Consider the following 21,560-nt stretch of genomic DNA (forward strand, 5'->3'; position numbering starts at 1 on the left):
ACGCTTTATTTTGAAATCTGTATACCGGAAGTGGTCGTTGTCAAGGGCTGGACTGCCAACTGTCGCTTCGTTGTCGTGCAATCCAGCTAGCTCATTAGCTGGCTAGCTTGTTTTTTACTCCATATCCAACATTTGCTGCTGAGGAGGGGGCGAGGTGAGATTTTTTTTTTTTGCTCAACTGTTTTCGAAAAAAGCTGCCTCTTTCTTTTTAGTGTCGTCAGTATTTCGAAGTTGTTTCCTGCAGCATTGGAGCCAGCGACGTTAGCGTTAGCCACTTATGCCTGGCTCGTAAGGCAATGTAGGCAAATATAGATCATATATTTATTCGGAGTATGAGTATTGTACTTGTTATTAAAACAGTGCTTGTGATGTGTTGTAGGTCCAAGTGTTATTGTTGTTTTTTTGTTGAATTATTGGCATTCTTGTACAGCAAACGAGTGAGAGATTAGCCAGATGAGAAGCTTTAGCTTGCCACTCGTTGTTGCTAGGCAACCGGACTCTACTGAGTGTCTGAGGTAAAGCCTGTAATTACATTAGTGTGGCAAAATCACGCTTTGTTACTTGGTTTGTATGCATGGCAGCATACTGTGCTGTCATGAAATGACTATCTGAAATCTGCATGGACCTGCAATAATACATTTCCTCTCCATCTCTGATTAGGGATAAACATTAGGCACCATGTTGGTCCCCATATTCACTCTGAAGCTGAACCACAAGATTAACCCTCGCATGGTGACTGTTGGGAAATTTGATGGAGTCCACCCATGCCTTACTGCAGCCACACAGGCTGGAAAGGTGACGCGAATGAACATTTTCACTTTTACAATATAACTTAACTTCTATAACTTGGTTAATTCTAACGGAATTCTGAACAGAAATTAGGTAACACTGCATGGTTGCTGGAAGGAGAGAGACCATTTTCACTTAACCGCCCATTACAACACTCAATTAACAGTTTTTCCCTGTTACAGTTTTTAAAAAATATATATTTCATGCTGTTTTTTTTTTTTTACTCTGTTCTCTTTCAAAGGTTTTTATCCATAACCCTCATGCTCGTGGTCAGAGACCTGTGACCCACCGACTGAGCCAGAGCACCCAGGACTCCGACATCTCTCTGCTCAACATCAACCAGGCCGTCACCTGTCTGACGGCAGGAACACTAGGACCAAACACCACTGGAGACACACTGTTGGTTGGATCCCAGACCAACCTGCTTGCCTATGATGTCCATGACAATGCTGATATATTCTACAGAGAGGTGAGTGGAGCTAATGAGAATACAGCAGGGCTACAAATGTATTTTTGCAGTATATTGATTATTGCTTTTTAATGATGTATGCTTAATCCTTGAAGATGTACCTTAGGTGTTTAGCCTGGAACCGCATTACACTCTATGTAATTCAGTGGTCAATATTGCGTCTGTGTGTGTGGGTGTGTGTGTAGGTGACAGATGGGGCAAATGCTATTGTGTTGGGTAAACTTGGGGACATCCCGAATCCTCTCGCCATCATTGGAGGGAACTGTGCTTTACAAGGCTTTGACTATGAGGGAAACGACCACTTCTGGACAGTAAGAACTAAGACGATTTAACATTATAATATATTATGGCCTGTTTTATGTTCAAGAAGTTTGTAATATTGAATAGCGATATAAGACAAACAGTGAAGTCATGAAGTGTCTTGTTTTTAGGTAACTGGAGATAATGTCAGATCTCTGGTGCTCTGTGACTTCACTGGGGATGGAAAAAATGAGGTATGTCCAGACTGACTGAAGAAGACACATGCTCACTGAATCTGCAGTTTCGTTCCAGCTGAGGAGCTCTGTTGCTTATCTGTCTCACATCTCTCCCCTGTTTTATATATCTCTCTACTCTAATGATGTTCATAACTGTATCTTAACTGTAAACATGAGTTATGTGAACAATTTCTTCATATTAGAATGTTGATTTATTGACTAAACGCATGCTGTGTGCTATTGTATATTGTGTTTACAGCTCCTGGTTGGATCTGAGGACTTTGACATCAGGGTATTCAAAGAGGATGAGCTTCTGTCTGAGATGACTGAAAATGAGGTAAAAGGATGCAATGTGTTTTACTGTTTTTAAGATTGTTTTCAAAAAGGATCCATCATTATTGACAACAGCATGTTTTTAATTGCTTTAAATTTGTGTTTTGTACTGAAAACAGACCCACAGTAATAGCTGTCATGGTCATTGCACTGTTTCTAGTTATAACTCACAAATTATCTTATCTTTTCGTGCATTATTGGAGCAGAGTAATATTTTTCACAATAAAAGTTTCCCTCTGTCCTTTTCCATACAGACAGTTACATCACTGTGCCATATGCATGGCAGCAGGTTTGGCTATGCCCTGGCCAATGGCACTGTGGGAGTTTATGATCGTACTGCCCGTTACTGGAGGATTAAGGTACCACAATCATATCATCATAACTTTATCAGATACTGTATTAACGATAAGAATACACATTATTAATTACAATTAAACATTTCCACATCATCCGCCTTCCCCTCTGACAGATTTGGTTTTATTTGTTCTATGTCTATGTCCCTCCCTTCCAACATCTTTTATCTTGCAAACTGTCAGATGTCGTTACATGGCCTTAGATATTTAAGTACACATCTGCATTGTATTTTAACTGATTTACTTCACTCTTGAAGACTTTTTACAAATGCCTATACTGTAGATGTATGTCTCCATTTCCCTCTAAATGTTAAATATTTTCTTTCACTTTCAGTCTAAGAATCATGCGATGAGCATCCATGCCTTTGACCTGAATGCTGATGGGGTTGTGGAGCTTATCACCGGCTGGTCCAATGGAAAGGTCAGTGTGCAACCTCTCACATTCCAGTGAGACACAACAAGTTATTCATGTCTGTAGTGTTTCTCACTGACCATCTGTCTTTGATCACATTCCCCTTTTTATTTCAGATTGATGCTCGTAGCGACCGCACAGGCGAGGTCATTTTCAAAGATAACTTCTCCTCTTCTGTAGCCGGAGTGGTGGAGGGAGACTACAGGTTGGATGGACAGCAACAACTTATCTGCTGCTCTGTAGAGGGAGAGGGTATGTTGGTGTCTATGTACATGTAAATGAGAAAACATTTATTTAAGTTGATATAGTGCCACCAGCAGATCAAAATTTGCACTTCCTGAATACGTCAGCTCATGACCAGATACCTCACAAACATAACATAACTTTTGTCAGCCATAGTTTAGCCAAATTCAGATATAGCATGCAGATTGAGAATCCAGACTTGGATTAGAATGTCGTCGATGTTGTAATTGTGTGTGTCTTGTAGTCCGTGGTTACCTGCCAGCCAGTAAGGACCTCAAAGGGAATCTCATGGACACCAGTTCTGAACAGGACCTCATTAGAGAGCTCAGTCAGCGCAGACAGAACCTGCTGCTGGAGCTACGCAACTATGAAGAGAATGCCAAGGTACACGCACGTATTCAGTCACTTATTTTTTGTCCTTTTCATTTGTTTCAGCATTTCCACGCGATTCACAAATACAGATATATGTAGATATTGTGAAAAATTTGGCAAGCTAAACTTTGTAGATAGTCACAGGATTGTTAATTGAAGTTGGGCTGTTTATTATTACATATGCTAACACCCGCACAAACTGCACTATTGTTTCAGGGTGTGTCAGAGACAAACAGTGGGGTAGGTGTCATACCAGCTAACACTCAACTCCAGACGGCATTGTCAGTGAGGCCTGCTACAGAGGCCCAGAAGGCTCATGTAGAGCTCAGCATTTCAACACCAAATGGTACAGTTTTTAACCACCTTAACTAAGAATTTTAAACATGTCAGGTTCTGAGTAATTACTCAGCAGTCCCTGAAACTCTCCTCTGTCCTTTTCAGAAACCATTATCCGTGCAGTGCTCATCTTCGCAGAGGGGATATTTGAGGGGGAGAGCCACGTTGTCCACCCCAGTGCCCAGAACTTGTCTGGCTGTGTCCGAGTCCCCATTGTCCCCCCAAAAGATATACCAGTAGATCTGCACATCAAAGCCTTTGTTGGAGGGAAAATTAGGTAGGATGTGTGTTAGTTAGAAAAGCATGTATGCTGCCATATAACTCTGTTTTCTAAACAACTATTTTCCCACCTTCTCTGTATTTTACTCTTTTTGTCCACTCCAGCACCCAGTTTCATGTGTTTGAAATCACTCGCCAGCTGCCTCGTTTCTCCATGTATGACGTTGCAGTTGACTCCTCAGTTGCTCCACCCTCTGGAAGGGTCACCTTTAGCATCAACGACCGACCACAGCGGGTAGGCTGTCACAGTGTCTCTCAGGAAAACAGAGAGCAATAGGAAATGTGATTCTGCTCAGTCCCACAGCATGTTTAAAGCAATACCATGCTGACATATGTGTGTTGTTTAAATCTACTCTTACCTCTCTGGATCTAGGCATGTAATTTTTTACATGCATGTGTGTTTAGGTGGTGATGTGGCTGAATCAGAACTTCCTGATTCCAGAGGGAGTCGACAGTCCTGATGTTACTTTTACTTCACTAAGAGGAGGGGGACTGTTGTCCATCAGCATGGCCAGCAATGGACAGGTACACACACATCAGTTATATCTTAAGTTAAAGTTTAATTCAGAATGATTGTTTTTTTTTATTTTACTCTTCCTTATGCTTCAAAAATTAAGTGCTTATATATCAGTGCTTAAAATGAACCTTTAAACATGTAGTGACTGTGAAATCTCAAATACCAATCAATAGGACTTGTTGTTTAGTTAGCAGTATCACAGACAAAAGTATTCTCTCTGTCATCCACCAGTCTAACTCACTTTTGTACTAACAAACTTTTTTGCTCATGATGGGAAAAAGTGACTGTGAAAAAGATTTTGACCTTACACAGAGTAAGCAAAGAAATATTTAAACTTGCACTCTGATCCCTAATTTGGCCACTCAGATCACTCTGAGAACTGATGACATTGACCTGGCAGGAGATTTGGTCCAGTCACTGGCCTCCTTCCTGGCAATAGAGGACTTGTCAGCAGAAGCAGACTTCCCCGGATACTTTGAGGAGCTACGTACTACACTCACTGAGGTCTGGCACTAATCAGATTGAAACACAGAGTTGACATAACTAAAATAACAGCCTTGGTGTGTTTCTACACCACCACAGGAACATGCTGTTGGTGCTGTGTTTTAATATTGTCTCTTAAATATCTCAATGCTAGGTGGATGAGTTCCACTCTGTCCATCAGAAGTTAACTGCAGCTATGGCTGACCACTCCAACTACATTAGGAACATGCTGGTGCAAGCAGAGGACGCCCGCCTAATGGGTGACATGTGAGTTACCACAGTATGCATACAGTAACACTTTAGTCAGGCAGAACATATTTACCAGGTCTTACCTTGCATGAGACAGAGAACTGGGCAGTATGTAGAGAACATGTCATTACTGTGATATAAGAAATACATTGCCTTTTGGAATATGGAAGGTTTTGGATGTTGTTATATGGTGACATGACTTAAGCATTACAGTAAACTGATGTAATCTTCTGAACTTTCCAGACTGTTCTACTTTTTTTTAAAACTATATCCACATTACTGATGATTATTTATCAAGAATCTCATTGTGTCAATATTTTGTAAAAGTAGCAATAGCCATCCCTACAGTATTACTGTAATATTGATGCCAGTACAAACCACACACCCTGGTTTGGTCAAAAATATTGTAATATTTGATTTTGTCATCCAGTCCTTGCATTTATGAAGCGCTTTTAAATTGATATTAAAGTAGTGAGATACATTTTGTTTATCGTGATACAGCCTGAAAATATCACAATATTATTTTGATATTATTTTTATGTCTCCCAGCCCTAATGTGAAATGTAGACAGCACACGGACAAGACATTTGACTCTATATGTTTGTTTAAAAGGCCTCAAAAACAATATGTTACCGATTCCACTTGGGCCTTTCCTACTATGACCAGATGTATGTCAAACCATGGACATTTTGGACGATGTTGTTTGTCTTGCCGTTGAATTGCTTTTACACTTCAAGGTGTTTTTTAATATTTAGTTTACCCTGCCTCCTGAAGGAACACACAATTTAATCAACACTTCTCTAAAACATTCTTTAAACATTAAAACAAAACTGGCAGCTGAGTGTATAATCTACCATAAAATGTTTTCTCCTGGTTTTTCCTACTACTCCTTTTTACCTCTGGACCACATCAACCTCTCCCTCTCTCCTTCTTCTTCCCATATCTTTCTTGACCTTTTTCCCTCTGTAGGATCACCATGAAGAAGCGTTACAGAGAGCTGTATGATCTGAACAGGGATCTGATCAATGAGTATAAAATCCGCTCTAACAACCACAATGCACTTCTTGCCTGCCTCAAGTCTGTCAACCAGGCCATACAGCGGGCTGGTAGACTCCGAGGTAAGCCACGTGTGAACTCGTGTGTATGCTTAAGACACACTGTAACAACCACAATTCCTTAATGACAGCACATGTTAATGGTTTAGGGCTCCAAAGCTTTGCTGTGGGAAGGCTTCTATAATGGCATTATAAGAATGCTTGTATGTCATGGGATAAAAGTCTCATTTTATCATTTTAACATTTGTTGTGATATGTGTTCAAGTCAGATTAATGAGTTACAGTGTCAGCTATGGCTGGACACACACCACAGCTACAGTACCTGACTGGAGAGCCTCTTTTTCATTTTGTCCTATACCTATTTGTGGTAGTCAACAACATGTAGTGTAATAGGGTTGAAGAGACACTTGGGAACACACTTATATACTTAAATTTTATTTGTCATCTTCTCCCAACATCTTGCCTCCTCATATTAATCTCTGTGTCGCTGTTCCTCCCTCTCCTCAGTGGGTAAGCCCAAGAACCAAGTGATCTCTGCCTGTCGAGACGCCATCAAGAGCAACAACATCAACGCGCTCTTCAGGGTCATGAGAGCGGGCACTGCATCCTCCTGAGGGTGGAAAGAAAGGGAATGGACGAATAGAGTGAAAGAAGAGGGGTTGCCACCAGCACAACTGATCAGTGCTGTAATGTTGGACTGAATAAATAGCCTGGGATGAGACTATACATGGACATGAAAATCACTAGAGGACCGGGGACACCCAGACTGTGGAATCAGGATGCTGTTTTAGCCTTAATCTTTTTTTTTTCCCATGATTCTGGAACGAGCAACATTTGGCACCAGCTCCATATACTTTGACTGTACTTGAAACTTGAAATCCTGCTAGCTCACAGAAATATAAAGCTGACCACAGGCTTAGTATGCTGGTAGACTTGTCATGCATCTCTGTGTAGCTCTGTGGCTGTTGGAAGAGTTTGATTTAGTTCAGTTTCAGCTTTGCTACACAATTGTCATACTTTGTGTCAGCAAGCGGGAATGACACAGTTGTTCAGAGAGTTCAGCTGGACCAAAACAGGGACGGAAGGCTTTCCCCATACTGATTAAAGTGATGCTTCGGAGGATTTTGTCATTAACGCAATGATCGGAAAGGTCCAACATGTTACTGATGTCTTCAAGTCATGAAAAACTAAAATTAGTTTATCTTCAGCTATGCGCTCACATATTCCCTCTGTTAGCATCAGTAGTTGAGCCTAATGTCCATCCTAGTGATGTTGCACAATTGTCTGAGTAATGTTTAAACTTCAGAAAAGTCCCCCAAACTGTCTTTTTCCACAAAAACATGAGGGTTTGTACAAAGGGGCCATTTGTTTGATGAGGGCCCTGACTGTTTATTTCAGCTGATACAGCGATGTTTAGAGAGAGCGCAGCTGGTGCGAGACAGAGAGCAGCCTCCTCTCAGATAGAGAGTCGTGCCATTCAGATCACCCTGATGGCTCTGTGTGACAGCTCGCTCAGACTCAGGTCTCTGCCCGCGGCCGTTTGTGTGTTTGTGTGGTGTTTGTAGCCAAAGAAAACTATTTTAAAATAATGAATGTCAGCGAGGACCAGCGCTGTGTGTTGAACCTGTTTACCTTTTGTAGCTTGTACATAGAGAATGAAAATGTAATTTTGTGTTTGTGACAGATAAACTCCTATTAAATTATCTTTTGAAAGTCTACAGTCGAATTTGTTGCAGTATCTTAAGTCTGGTGTCCCTCTCAGACAATCTGGCTTTTGCAACTGTTTATTCTGAGTGCACCTCTGGCTGGATCTGAATTTGGAAGCTACAATTAGTGTGTGTATAAAGACGGGGAGGTCAATCCTCTTCTAAAAAGAGCAGCATTTTAGTCTCATTTTCTCATGCTGAATATCTTTTGTCGAATGGTCTTAAATTCTCTTTTAAATTGCAGAGCAGATGTTAAGCACTTAAAGCCAACAAGTCGTGTGGGCTAATATTTATTTACCATAATATGGTTTTATTAGGGTGACGTTGCTCCCTTCTCACAGCTGCCTTTATACTGGCAGCCACTGAGCACCTGAACTGCAGCAACAGGGCCTGAGTGCTTTTCTCAAGAATTGTAATCTTTTCTTGTTTTCTTGGCTGGCATTGTAAGAATAGGTAGTCTCTTCTTGAGGACAGCAGCAGGACAGGATAAAAAAAAAAATCAAGTTTTTCATTGTGCATCTTTTTTTATAAATATTCCCCTTGACTGAGCTTGCAATAACAACCCCCTCCCATCAACCAGTAAAAAGGGACAGATAAACTTAGTTTTCGACACATTTTCAAGTGCTACATCTGCCATGAAGGCTACGCTGCGTTTCATTTCTGACGGGCTGTACTGTACCCTGCAGCACGTTGCAAGGAACAGAAACCCCCCAATTCTTTTTTTTTTTTTTTTATAGTTCTCATTGGAAATGCACATGTTGGCTCACAGGCTGCATTCTATAGGAGCTCCATATGGTTCAGTCTGCAGTCATAAATTACTGTTACTGTTGCTCATGTCGCACACATCTCTGCGTGTGTGTTCTCTCTCGTGTTGCTTCAGCTACTCAGAAGCTTTACAGAAATATAGGAAATTGAAAGTATTTCTTAGACTGTGATCTCCAAGGACATCTCAGCAGTGAGCAACTATAAAAGCAGGATAAGCCTTTAAATGTTACACTGTCCTTGCAGTATATTCTCTCCATCTCTGTCTTCCTTTTTGTATTCATCTCATCCACAGCCTTTGGTTTCTCAGCTTCCTCATCTGATCATCACTTTTCCGATCCCTCCCCTCTCCTTGCCTCCTCTCCCTAAAAAGCCAGGTCCCAGATATCAAAAAGACTCTAGCTAAAGTGGACAGCTGAGCAGAGCTCCTCTGTTAGATAGCACTGACTCTGCTGAAGTCTCTCTGAGAGTCATCCGGTCTGTGAGAGGGACCCAGACCCTGTGACACCTCTAGTTACTGTCCACTTGGCCCTGTAGGTACAAGCTAAGAGCAGACATGACTCATTCACATGACTTCAGCTCCACAGTTTCCCCTCTCAGTTGGTCCTCTCCTCTCCTGCACTTCTCCCCCCTCTGTCCTCCTCAGTTGCCGTGTTGGCATCTGGCTTGAAGTTTCTCCGCTCCAGTTTAAGTCACGTGGACAGATGCTGCGTTCAGGTGCTCCTGGTTAAATCCCGGGTCAGACTCCTGGCTTAAAGGTTGTCATGCATTCAAGTAACCAAATGAACGGCAGATGCGTGACACGCTTTATTGGGCCAAAATACTTGCTGAATACTACACATCACTTTTATATTCACTTATACATTTACATTGTTACATGTTGGTCTCTGTACATTTGCGTTTAATTTCCACTATTTTATGCTGCATTCAGGCAATGTGATGAGCGGAGCTAGGCCATTATATGCACACACTCATATACTCACTGTTGGTTGACACTTTTCTCACCTATATTGCAACACTTACTAAGATAATCATTAACAAAGGGTAACTTTATAGTTAATATAATAATAATCAAACTTTTGTCAGTAGTTATTTCAACTGTAAAAAAAACGAAAAAACAAACAAATAAAAAACAAACAAAAAAAAAACCCCACAATGTTTTATAACTCTTAATTTAACGATTGTAAAATGATTATGGGCAGTTTCCGTGTTTCCCGCTGCGCTTGAAGGCAGCCGTGTGCGCCGCAGCTCCTACGGCCAGGCTGAGCTCCAGGTATCACATACGGAGGAGTGTGTGATGCGTTGTATCTCGTGTTTGACACACACACACACACACACACACACACACACACACACACACACACACACACACACACACACACACACACACACACTCTCGCGAACACAGCATCTGGAGCGGTGTCTCCTCCCTTCTCAGGCGGGTTTTCTTCTCTGGAAACTCAGTAAGTGTGTGTAGTTTTGCGGGGCTGAGTGCGGGATGCACTCTCGGACCTCCGCGGCACAGATGTTTCCAGTTTGACCTCCTCTCCCGTCTCGCCTGGTAAGTTTGAATGGCTCGCATTAACGCGGCAACATTGCGCACGTATATAAAACAAGACTTGTTGATGCTGTTAAACATGCATGGATACACAGCAGAGCCCGTTAGGTCAGGAAAAAAAACCCCCCAAAACTCGTGGCTACTTTCTTTGGAAACTGCGGAGGAAGTTTGCGGCGGTTTGCGTCACGCTCGTCTGGAATGTGCGCTCTCTGAGGCAGCCGAATAGTCGCTTCTACTGCAGGGAGCTGACTGCACAGCGTTATTTAGGACTGCATGCTAATGACATGGATGTTGGGACACAGTGTTCTTTGAAATAGTTGGTATCCTCACGTCCACTTACATAAGACAGACCCTCCCCCTTATGCAGGCTCTTATGAACCGATGAGAGACTTGGGATAAAAGAATGAGACACATTATTATTATTATTATTATTATTATTATTATTATTATTATTATTTAACTGTTGACAATTTTATCAGCAAGCGACATCCTGACTCACTTTAAAGTCGTTGTGATGTGATGCAGAGAAAAGAATAATAATAATAATAATAATAAATCAGCCAGCCTTTGAGAATGATGCCAGGACATTTTGTGTCCTCCAACTGACCAAATCCAGCTGCTGAACTGATTTATGCCACACTTGACGATTTCTTACGCCACCACTCGACATGAGAGAGGGTTTCACAGTCAGAGCTCGGTCCTCCAGCACAGTTTATCCTCTCCTTTTGCAACATCAGACTTTATGGGCATTCTGTTCCCATCCAGCTGCCACTAACTTTCAGATCCCTTCCTCTGCTGTTCCCCGCCTGTTGTCTCGTCTCTGTTTACTCCCTGATCATTGGTTTTTGTCCAGGATGCCCCTGCCTGACGGTGCCTGAGGAGAAAAGGGGGAGGATGGAAACGGGCGAGATGGACATCCCTCCGGTGACATGAGTGATATACAAAAGACCAAATCACTCCAACTTTAACTGCTTTAACTTTTCAGCAAGTAAACAGGGGGGCAGTCAGTACTGATGACTATACATGAAAGACTATCTGGGATGAATTTCTACAGGCAAACTGTGAAGCAGCATAGAGGAGGAGGGAAATTCACCACGTCCCTGTAGCCTGCGAAGCCAAATCTGGTGAACGTCTTTCCCACTCCCAATGCATTTCTTGCCGGTACTTAACTGACGTCAGTGTCTCCGGAAGATGCTGAAGAAGATGATGACCATGAGGAGGATCCTACATGTGAAGGGAGATGTGATGTGCACTGTGCTGCTACTGCTGCTGTTCTGTCTGCTGCTCTATGCCCGCCAGGTAAGCCTCGAACTGGTCACGGTCTAAACTATGCTGTACAACCCTGACCGTAAAAAAAAAAAAAAAAAAGTACTTTAAACTCACCTGTCTTTTTCCACCATCCCATAAAACGTCCCCAACGTTTCCAGGTGGTGCTCTCCTCTGGGTGGGACAGACCTTCGTGGAAGTTTGAAATCCACGACTCCCCCAGCTCCAGCAGGGCCCTGCTTGGCGCCAGCGGGGCTAAATCAGACCAGGAGTCTGCAGGGGTATGACCTGATCTGATCCAAGTTATGACTCTGTGTGCATGTTTGCATGTAGTAGGTATCAGTGTACAGGTAAATATGTGTACTGAGAAACTACAGCTACACAGTATTTTACACTGACAATGGATCAAAAGACATTGGAAGACAATATAGCTGATGCATGGCCTGTATCGCGTGTTTTCTCATGCTACATAAGGTAACTAACCTGATTTTAAGAGGGTGACATCAGTTAGAAAGTAGATGATGATGATGTGACAGAGGTTTCTCTGACAAATCACTGAAACTGGACCAGGACCGGTTGTGATCTGCTCAGATGACGCTGCTGCAGGAAGATCACTTTTTAAGTCCGGTGTTTGTTCATGTGATCAGTCAAGTTCTCGTTAAACATAAGGATGTGATGCCGCACAGTCCGCGCTCTGTGGATATTGACAGCGCATATGTAAAGTGCACCAGTGTATGCACACACAGTGTGCTTGTGTTTATTTTTGTGTGAATATGCATCTGTGCTGACTCGCACGAGGTCCAACACATTTCATAATGAACCAAGAAGAGATAAACATGAAGCAGTGTGAACAGAAAATATGATGCCACTCATCAGTGTCATTTTAGCTTTATTTATCTTTGAGGTTCTGTGAAGCATATTTGCACATAAATCTGATACATTTATCAGATGTCCATTAAGATGACTTGTTACGATTAATATCCTACTGTATTTCTTCATCATTTCTCTCTATTAGCAGGCCCCATCCAGCCCATCAGAGCCACAGCTGCCTGCCTGCAAACCCCAGTCCAAGTCCAAACCTCCTCAGTCTAAGTCCAAATCTCAGGTCAAATCTAAAGGCAAATCCAAGACGCGAAGGAAAAGTGCTGTGCCGACCAAGGCCGCTGGCAAGCCCGTGCCCACGATGCCACCATTTGACTTCGAGGCCTACCTGAGAGAAAAGGACAAGAGAGACTTTAACCTGCTCATAGACCAGCCAGAGAAATGTCACATCAGAGGAGCCGAGGAGGGAGGAGGAGGAAGTACAGAGTCTTCTACTGCCCCCTACATGCTCATTGCAGTGAAATCGGTCGCAGCAGACTTTGATAAACGTCAGGTAACATATGCCATGTCACATGTACGCCTTAACCAAAACTATTCTGTACCACGTTTGCAAAATCAGCTGTGAATCATTACAGAAATGATGCTGTATTTTGCCCATAAGAAATGCATTTAGTTTAAGGCTGCTGAATTTCATTGCGGATCAATTCCACATTTTAACATGTTTTTTTTTTTTTATTATAAGGGGTTTATTCATGTTATTATGACATATAAACTTATCACATTAGTACAACAGACTTTTCTTATTAGAACAGTACATGATTTATCTTCATGTGATAACTTACACTGTTATATAATCAAATGTTTAACAGTATAACATGACAATAGAACATGAATATATCATGTTATAACACATTTTTTATTCACATATAATAACAAGATAAAAGTTTCTCGTCATACATTTGTTTTTGTAATGTGAAAATGTCTTGTTATAACATGAAACCATATTATTATTACAATAAACTTTTCGAATTATAATGTGATGCTGATCACAGCGTCTAGCAGCATGGAGCCACTTTCCTTTCATCGAGAGCTGGTGGAGACCAAAACCAGAGCTAAAAGTAGAGTCAGCACTGACCTCGCATTGTCAAGTAGACACAAACACATCTCCAAATGAATGCTAATGTTGATCTGTGTCTGCTTAATGCGTGAAGAAGTAATTACTAATGTGCCAGTGGCATGAAATCAAATACTCCTGGCTCTAACATTTTAGTCACTGAGTCAGTTTATGGTTGAGCAAAGTATGGTGTTTCGTAGGTGGTGCGTCGGACCTGGGGTAAAGAGGGCCTTTTCCAGAATGGTGTGTCCATCCGTACCGTTTTCCTGCTGGGGGTTCCCAGGAATCGGACCGCTCTGCCTCTGTGGGATCGGCTGCTGACCTACGAGAGTGAAACCTTCAGGGACATCCTGCTCTGGGATTTTGAGGACACCTTCTTCAACCTGACACTGAAGGAAACACATTTTCTGAGATGGGTTAACGGCAGCTGTCCCGATGTCAAGTCAGTGTTTTAAAAAAAAAAATAAAGACTTATAAATAAAGACCCTGTGTGATTCATATGTGACACTGTTCCTGTTATCCTCTCTCACACAGGTTCATCTTCAAGGGTGATGCTGATGTGTATGTCAACGTGGAGAATATTCTAGAGATGCTGCAAGGGCGCAAGCCAGACGAGGATCTGTTTGTTGGTGATATTATTATCAACGCTAAGCCCATTCGCCGGCGCAGCTCCAAGTATTATGTGCCAGAGTTTGTCTACGGGGTGGGTCTGTACCCCAATTATGCTGGAGGAGGAGGGTTTGTCATGTCAGGACACACAGCTCGGAGGCTTAGCTCGGCCTGTCAGCAGGTAATTCAAAGTTCAGTTCTAACATTTTAGTCTGTCTTTTGAAATTGTTTGATCTACATTTTTGTTAACTACCAGGTGGAGTTGTTCCCCATCGATGACGTCTTCCTGGGAATGTGCCTCCAGCTGATCGGCATCAAACCGACACGCCACCAGGGCTTCCGCACCTTCGGGATCCCCCGACCATCGGCAGCGCCCCACCTCCAGACGTTTGACCCCTGTTTTTACAGGGAACTCATGGTTGTCCACAGCCTCAGTGTTCCTCAGATCTGGCTCATGTGGAACCTCCTGCACGACCCCAAACTGAGCTGCCACAACAGGACCAGCCCGACAACCTGGCCCTTCAAGTGGAAGGGGAGGATGGGAGAGACCAGGGAAGAGGTGACGGACTACGGTGAGAAGCAGGTGTTCTTGACACATTAGTGACTCTCTGCAGGGCTGAGCAGGAACTGCAAGACCTTGAGATGACAAAACGGTTATAAAGCAGGATCTGTGGCCAGCTTGAAAGACTCGTGATGTGTTCAAAAGCACTGTTGAGTCATGTGAGACCATATCCAAGCTGGCAGATCATCTTTGGGGAAATGAACTGGCAAGGGCCAAATGCTTGAGATTTTTCAGGAAGGAAGCCCAACAAGAATTTTCGGCTGCTGCCATGCGAGCCCATCTATGTGATCATGCAGTGTTTGTGAACGATGACAAGACCTTGGTTTGCAAAGATGGGTGTGTGATGAGCCCAGTCTCTTTAGACTTTTGAATCTCCAGAATGTATTGTGTTATTGTTTACGCAGAGACGTGATAAGATCCACAAGGACGACACAACGAAATGTGGTTAGCTGGTTTAACCACATTAAGCACATCTGAGACCATGACATAGTTAGTATTCTGACTTTCACTGAGCTGGGTGGACAGCCGGGACCAATAATGGCAGAGAGGGAGGACGGCAGAGACTTTCTGTGTTCCCATCGTGAATCACTCGCAGAGATGTACCTCACTTCCTTACCCTGGATAGAAGCACAAATGGATGGCTGCATTATCTGTTCCCTGGAGGATCAACAAATGGGAGCTAAATGGAAACCAGCTGCACAGTGGGAACCAGCTGGGACCATAACATGCACACCCACACACACACCCACACACACACACGCATGCACACACACACACACAGCTGAATGTTTGAGGAAAAGCCACACACGTGTACACTTGTAAACACTAGTTATTACTATGATTATCATGATTTGATGTCTTTTTGTAGATCTGTGTTTCTCTTTATAATGTTTTCGTTTTGTCATCTGTTTTCAAAATGTTCGGTGTTAAGCATGATGGTTCAACAAGCTCGCATGCTCTGGACTTCAGCTGGTGTCCTTTTTTTTTATATATGACACCAGCATAGCTCTAGGTGTGGCGGCAGAGGCTCAGGAGGCGGAGCAGGTCACGTCGTGCTCAGGGAGGTGGACGTTCGATCCCTACCTCCTCCTGTCCACATGTCATGGAGTTGAGTGTCTGGGGAAAGACACGGCGTGCACAACACCCTGGATAAATAGGGAGGGTTGTGTCGAGGGCATACAGTGTAAAACGCCTCTATGCAACGTTGGTCTGTCCACCATTTTGGTCCAGACTGAAATATCTCAACAGCTGTCGGATGGATGGCCACATGTTCATGAGCCACATCAGGATCATAACAACCATGGTGATGCCCTGACTTTTTTTTTTTTTTTAACCATCACCAGGTAAACATTAAACGTGTCCTATATATGGATCATTTCATATTTTAAATACCTGCAGTACTAATGACATTCCCACCTGCCTCAGATGAGATGGTGATCAAAGTAGGTGATCTGAGGGGAGATGAGGGGTTTCGCCATCTTCCATGTTAGTAAAATGATGAACATGCATCCCACTTGTTAATCTGCCATCCCTCTTTCTTTTCCTGAGTATCAGAGAACAGAGGGCTGCTGAGTAGTAATGATCTGAGGTTTGTGCAAGATATAAACTACAGCCGCCACCAGGGCAGCAGAGCCAGAACAGTCAGTTCTTCTCTAGTCGTGGATGAATGAAACGAATTGGGTCCATCCCGCCTTGTTAAAACGAACAAATCACCTAATGGCTGAACATGGTAAACATTGTACAAACGTGAGAGAAGGATCACAATAGATCCATTTGGAAAAGTTTCCACTCCATTTCAAAACAATTTGAGGGAGATAGTTTCCTGAACCACACACCCCTGTGTACTGACTGTGCTGTTTGATGAGAGGATGACTCCTTCCTACACGTCAGCGTGGGTAATGATAGTTTCAGCTCTCGGGCACTGGACTGTTTAGTAATTGAAACACTCATAAATCTGCATATTCTGTCTCGTGAAGGGCTCCTGGGTAAATTATAGTTGTAACATAAAATATAAAACACAAGTCTCCTTGAAAACAATCAAAGCACAATGTACACAGTAGGATTTGTATGTCAAATTTAAATTTCAGTTGGCTGTATGGTGTTATTGTCCTTTCAGAAACAACAGAAAAATTCTCATAAGCGAGACCTACGTTAGAGGAAAATTCTCTACCGCATCAGCACTGAACTGCTTCTTTCCTTGTGACTAATAATATAATTGTCAGGCGTAAATACGAAGCAGATGTTGAGTTTTAGCTCAGCTCTGAAAGAAATAAAAACATTCCCAATCTTTTTCACATCCACATTTTTTATTGTTTTTTTTTTCATATCCTGGTTGCACACACAGAAAATGAATTTTGATGTCAATGAACAGTGAGCGTTTGATTTCATAAAAGTCCAAATGTTGCACTGGAGTTGTTAGAGATCTCACATCAGCAGCTCATCTCAACAACCGTCATCAAAAGCAGTCAAAAGTAATTAGCTGGAGCGAAGCTTTCAGCCGGCCTCGTCCTTCTCCTCGCACTGCAGGGTTTTGTTATTGCCTTTTGTCAGTGGACATGCTAAATAAATCTACATATTTCTTCATACACAAAGTTATAGTATTCAAAATATAAAACGCCACATTCCAATGAATTTCACAAGTTTTAATTAAGCATAACCGCCCCGCTTCCAGAAACGGGTTCAAAATGTCCACAAAAAGGATTGGGAGGAGAGAAAGCCGAGATGGACAACAGAACATATGATACCGAGAACAGACGATACAAAGCGTTAACATGAGATTATCATTACACTGAACTGAAGCAGTCAGGTATAAATTACAACCACCTGGTTATGACAGTCATCCATTCCTGCATTCAATGGAATAAAAAAATAAAACAGGTGGATTCCAAAAGCCACGCAGACCTCCGCAGTGAAGTTCTCGCTTGTTTTTCTGGCTTCCAAATGAGAGAAAAACAAGGATGTGATATGTCCACCTGAGTTTGGGTGAGATTAACTACCCAGCACCCTACAGCCCCTCTGTCTGTCTCACAGCAGCAACGCATCATCCGCAGTACTGACGGTCTGTGAGGCTGGGTTGGCTTTACCAAATCTGGGTTAATGAGCAGAATCTTTTATACCAACATCTAGTGTGTGTGTGTGTGTTGTGCTGAGCTCCACCTGAATAACTGAGCTTTTATGAAGCATCCTGGCTTGCTGCTTCATTCACTTCCGCCTCTACAGTTTTCTGTCTGTTCATATTGTCTCTGGCCCATCTGCTTCCAATGGAGCAAAAGCTCCTGATTATCTCTGAGATCTTGGTGGTGACCGATTTATTCAAATTCAGCAGAGGGTGGACACAGACAAAGGACGGTTTCCTTCTGGCCTCAATAAAAATCTGATACCATCTTCTAGAATTTTGCTGTTGTTGGCAGAATTACAAAGCTAATCATGTATTCCCCAGTAACTATGATGAGTTTTAAAAGGTCCAGAACACAGGATTTAGTGGCATTAAGCGGTGAGGCTACAGATTGCAACCAACTGAATAACTTTCGTCTAACCCGCCCCTATAAGCTGGTAGCTATAAATGTGTTGGTGAAACTGTGGCGGAGTCAAGTATTTTTAAGTTTTAATTTTACATGTAATTTTCCATCTTATTCTATGTCATGCAGAGATTTAGTATCACCATAAAGCTGGAGTCACATCGCCAGCCTGAACTGCTGAGGCTGACACGTGTCTGTTCAGATATGCAGGTTGATCCTCTACACTCCTTGAAAGAGAGAGACAGAGAGAGGGAGGGAGCGCACAGGAAAAACACTGCCCATCACCTGTTGTATATTCTTTTCATGTCTGTGACATATTCTACAGAGACAGCCATTGAAACGCTGGTATGATGTCGCTAAAACTGCAACTTATTGTTGTCTGGTCTATTTTCGTGGAGAATCCTGCATGTGACGTGAAAAAGTAGGTGAGACTCTGAATTATTAGTCTCTGCTGTGGCCTATTGACACGGGCACATAAACGATGAACAAGACGTTCTGCTGCGTGCCGCTCATGCAGGATTTTTGAACTGCATTCAGTTCATTTAATCAGCGCTAGTTATTCAATTTGTTCACATTGACTCCACGATAAAACAGCTATAAAGGTGCAATGTGTAAGAACAGGTAACTGCTCACAGCTAATTTGTATTGTTTTATCTGTTTTAGCTTGTTAGCTCTGTTAACCTCTTCTCTGCTGGAAGAAAGAGGTTTTGGGGCCTGAGGCTAGCTAGTTAGCATGACAACTTCAGCAGATATCTCTGCCACGCTACACATGAAAGTCTTCGGAACGTCAGAAGTGTTATTTCTTCTCATTTTATTAATAATTTTATTTCTTTGAATGTTTTAAACTAAAATTCTTACATATTGCACCTTTAAATGTGACTCTTCAGACTGAACTTTTGTAAAAATAAATAAATAAATAAATAAAATTAGATGGAAAATTTACATGAGTAAACATAATTATTATACCTTTTTAGAGCAGCCACTCTGTGGATATAAAAGGCTCATTCCAAGGTGACGAAAAAAATAACGATTCTTAGTTTGCTAAATCCTGCATACTGGTCCTTTAAGGTCTGTTTGCACATTGTTCTGGGTGTTTATTGTAGTTACAAACACATAAAACAGAGAAAACCAATCAAATATCAACATGATGTTGTTTTGGGAAACCCAACCCAACATGCCATTCTCTGAAGGTTAACAGGAGAACTAAAAGGACTGAGATGGCCATGGTATCACATTAGCTTGTTGCTAATGCTCAGTGACACGCACACATACGCACTGTACAATGATGTTCAAGTTCAGATGCATTCTCAAACTGTATGTACAAGGAGATTCCTTTTTACAGAGGAGATACGAGACAGAAGTCAAAGACAGGCTTGGTGGGAGATGAGGCACAATTTAACTGTTTTTTTTTCTTTTTTCTGTATTTTCACTTATTCACTTGCGCAAGAGCAAGCTGTAGGAAGATGTTTGAATATAGCTTTCATGTTATATTACACTTCCTTATTCAACTCAAGGTGTGGATAAACCAGAACAGGAGGAGCGAGCTTTGTGTTTCGAAGTCGATCCGCCTTCGCTCTCACACATCTTAAACCTTGGTGCCCAATCAGAATTTCAGATTTATTTGTTGGAAGTCATCTCGAGACATGACTCAAGCTTTTGGGATCCCAGTTTATGAAACCGCGCTGTGAAACACTCATTTCTCCTGTTACCAGAAACCACATCACCTCACTTAGGAGGGAGTCTGACTACAGGAAAGCTGCAGCCCGACAGAGTTTTTTTGAGTGTAAACAAGTTAACATATTCTAGCATGCCAATGCTTAGACTCCAAATCACATTCCTATCCACCTTACATAAAACATCTTGACCAGAGCTATCTTTCAGTCCACATGGGAAGAAGGATTAGTGTTATAAATGGAGCTTGGCGTTATGGTGCAGTTTGATGGGGAACAAACGTGAACGTCCTGCAGAAGCAGTTCGAGCAGAGCTGAAGCGGGGTCGACGTACTGACAACCAACATTTCTATGTACTTGCAGCCACGGCATTACATGAGAAGACGCTTCAATACTGAGTGGTCTGGAAATGGAAAGAGAGAGAGAGGGGGGGGAAGCTTCTAGTGATTGTTAATGAGTCAGCTTTGAGCAGATGCCTCCTCCTGAGCTTGAAGTTTAATCAGAGTCAAGGAGGAGATAATGAGATACTCAGCCGGTGCCTGAGTCAGCTGTGTCTGTGCCAAGCCATTAAGATCATGTGAGTAAGAGGACGGCAGAATAAGAGCACGCGACTATTTACAGCATTTAAATGTCAACTCCAAAGCATCAGGGCCTGATCCATAAGCAATATGAAAGTTATTTCTTAGAACAGCCGAGCTAAGTGGATTCACGCAGCATAGAAGCAAACTTCTTCAACCGCTCTTTAACGTGGTCTCCCCCTGCTCGTTTGTACAGCCAGAAACCACATTTTAATTGAACTTACAGTCATGCTGTACCTAAAAAAAAAAATGCTGCAAATAAAGGCTTCTATTGGTAAATTAGGATTTAAAAAGCTGTGCTTGTTAGAAATAAAGGCTGGCTGGCTGCTCCTTGTAGATGCAAATCATAAATCAATATTTATTTATGATGAGTCACTTCAGAACATGTACCGAGTACACGCCGTCTATGTGACTGTCTAATAAATGACACACATAACTACTTTTTGATCTGTAACCAATTTGCTTGCCTTCATTTTTATCGTCTCCTGAATGCTATTTTGTTTTTTTAATCATTAAACATGATAAAAGAAACTTTTAACTGGTAATGAAACAATTAACTTAATACGGATGCCTCTATATGACCTACATATGCAAACACAACCAGTAAAGAGAAAACTGGCTATTGATGCCTGTCACCAGATAAGATCCCAATGTAAGTCAGCAATTGTTAACTGAGGGGTCTGACAGCCCGAGGACAGAAGGTGCTCTGCAGTCTGGTGGTACGGCACTAAAATCAAGTTTAACAATAAACAAAAGAATTTTAAATTCCTTGTAGTTACTTTAACTATTTACTTACTTGTTTTTGATCTACTGTCTTTTAAACGCAATGCAAAATAAAATAGTAAAGTGAAGTCTTTATAAATGTTAAACTCACTTCAAACTGATAAATATACCTGAACTTTGCACCTATTATGAAAAAAAAATACTGTACAAAAAAAAAAAAAAAACAACAACAAAAAAAACCTATGAGCAGCCAACTTGGCATGTTACGTTCTTAATTTTCGAGTCAGCACTTTAAACGTGTCGTTG

At 42.0% G+C, this 21,560-nt stretch overlaps 2 protein-coding genes across 3 annotated transcripts; both read left to right on the plus strand.

Moving 5' to 3' along the window:
• Positions 1–8,088, plus strand: bbs2 (Bardet-Biedl syndrome 2). The gene is made up of 18 exons (XM_037106052.1): positions 1–154; positions 661–795; positions 1,031–1,258; positions 1,444–1,569; positions 1,690–1,752; positions 1,994–2,071; positions 2,322–2,426; positions 2,755–2,841; positions 2,949–3,084; positions 3,320–3,459; positions 3,664–3,793; positions 3,889–4,060; positions 4,168–4,297; positions 4,468–4,587; positions 4,946–5,083; positions 5,217–5,329; positions 6,281–6,429; positions 6,874–8,088. The coding sequence occupies exons 2-18, from the start codon at positions 679–681 to the stop codon at positions 6,978–6,980; spliced, it is 2,139 nt and encodes a 712-aa protein (XP_036961947.1). The 5' UTR covers positions 1–154; positions 661–678; the 3' UTR covers positions 6,981–8,088.
• Positions 8,089–10,063: 1,975 nt separating this feature from the next.
• On the plus strand, positions 10,064–21,478 carry b3gnt9 (UDP-GlcNAc:betaGal beta-1,3-N-acetylglucosaminyltransferase 9). 2 transcript variants are annotated; one of them, XM_037106681.1, is made up of 7 exons: positions 10,064–10,395; positions 11,246–11,691; positions 11,820–11,939; positions 12,677–13,033; positions 13,795–14,036; positions 14,129–14,384; positions 14,460–21,478. In XM_037106681.1, exons 2-7 carry the CDS (start codon positions 11,584–11,586, stop codon positions 14,802–14,804), a joined length of 1,428 nt encoding a protein of 475 aa, XP_036962576.1. In that variant the 5' UTR covers positions 10,064–10,395; positions 11,246–11,583; the 3' UTR covers positions 14,805–21,478. The 2 variants fall into 2 exon arrangements, with proteins under 2 accessions (XP_036962576.1, XP_036962575.1); XM_037106680.1 differs by having other exon boundaries at positions 10,067–10,395; positions 12,674–13,033.
• Positions 21,479–21,560: the final 82 nt, after the last annotated feature.

Source organism: Acanthopagrus latus, chromosome 8 (genome assembly GCF_904848185.1).
Source record: "Acanthopagrus latus isolate v.2019 chromosome 8, fAcaLat1.1, whole genome shotgun sequence".
Taxonomy (NCBI): Eukaryota; Metazoa; Chordata; class Actinopteri; order Spariformes; family Sparidae; genus Acanthopagrus; species Acanthopagrus latus.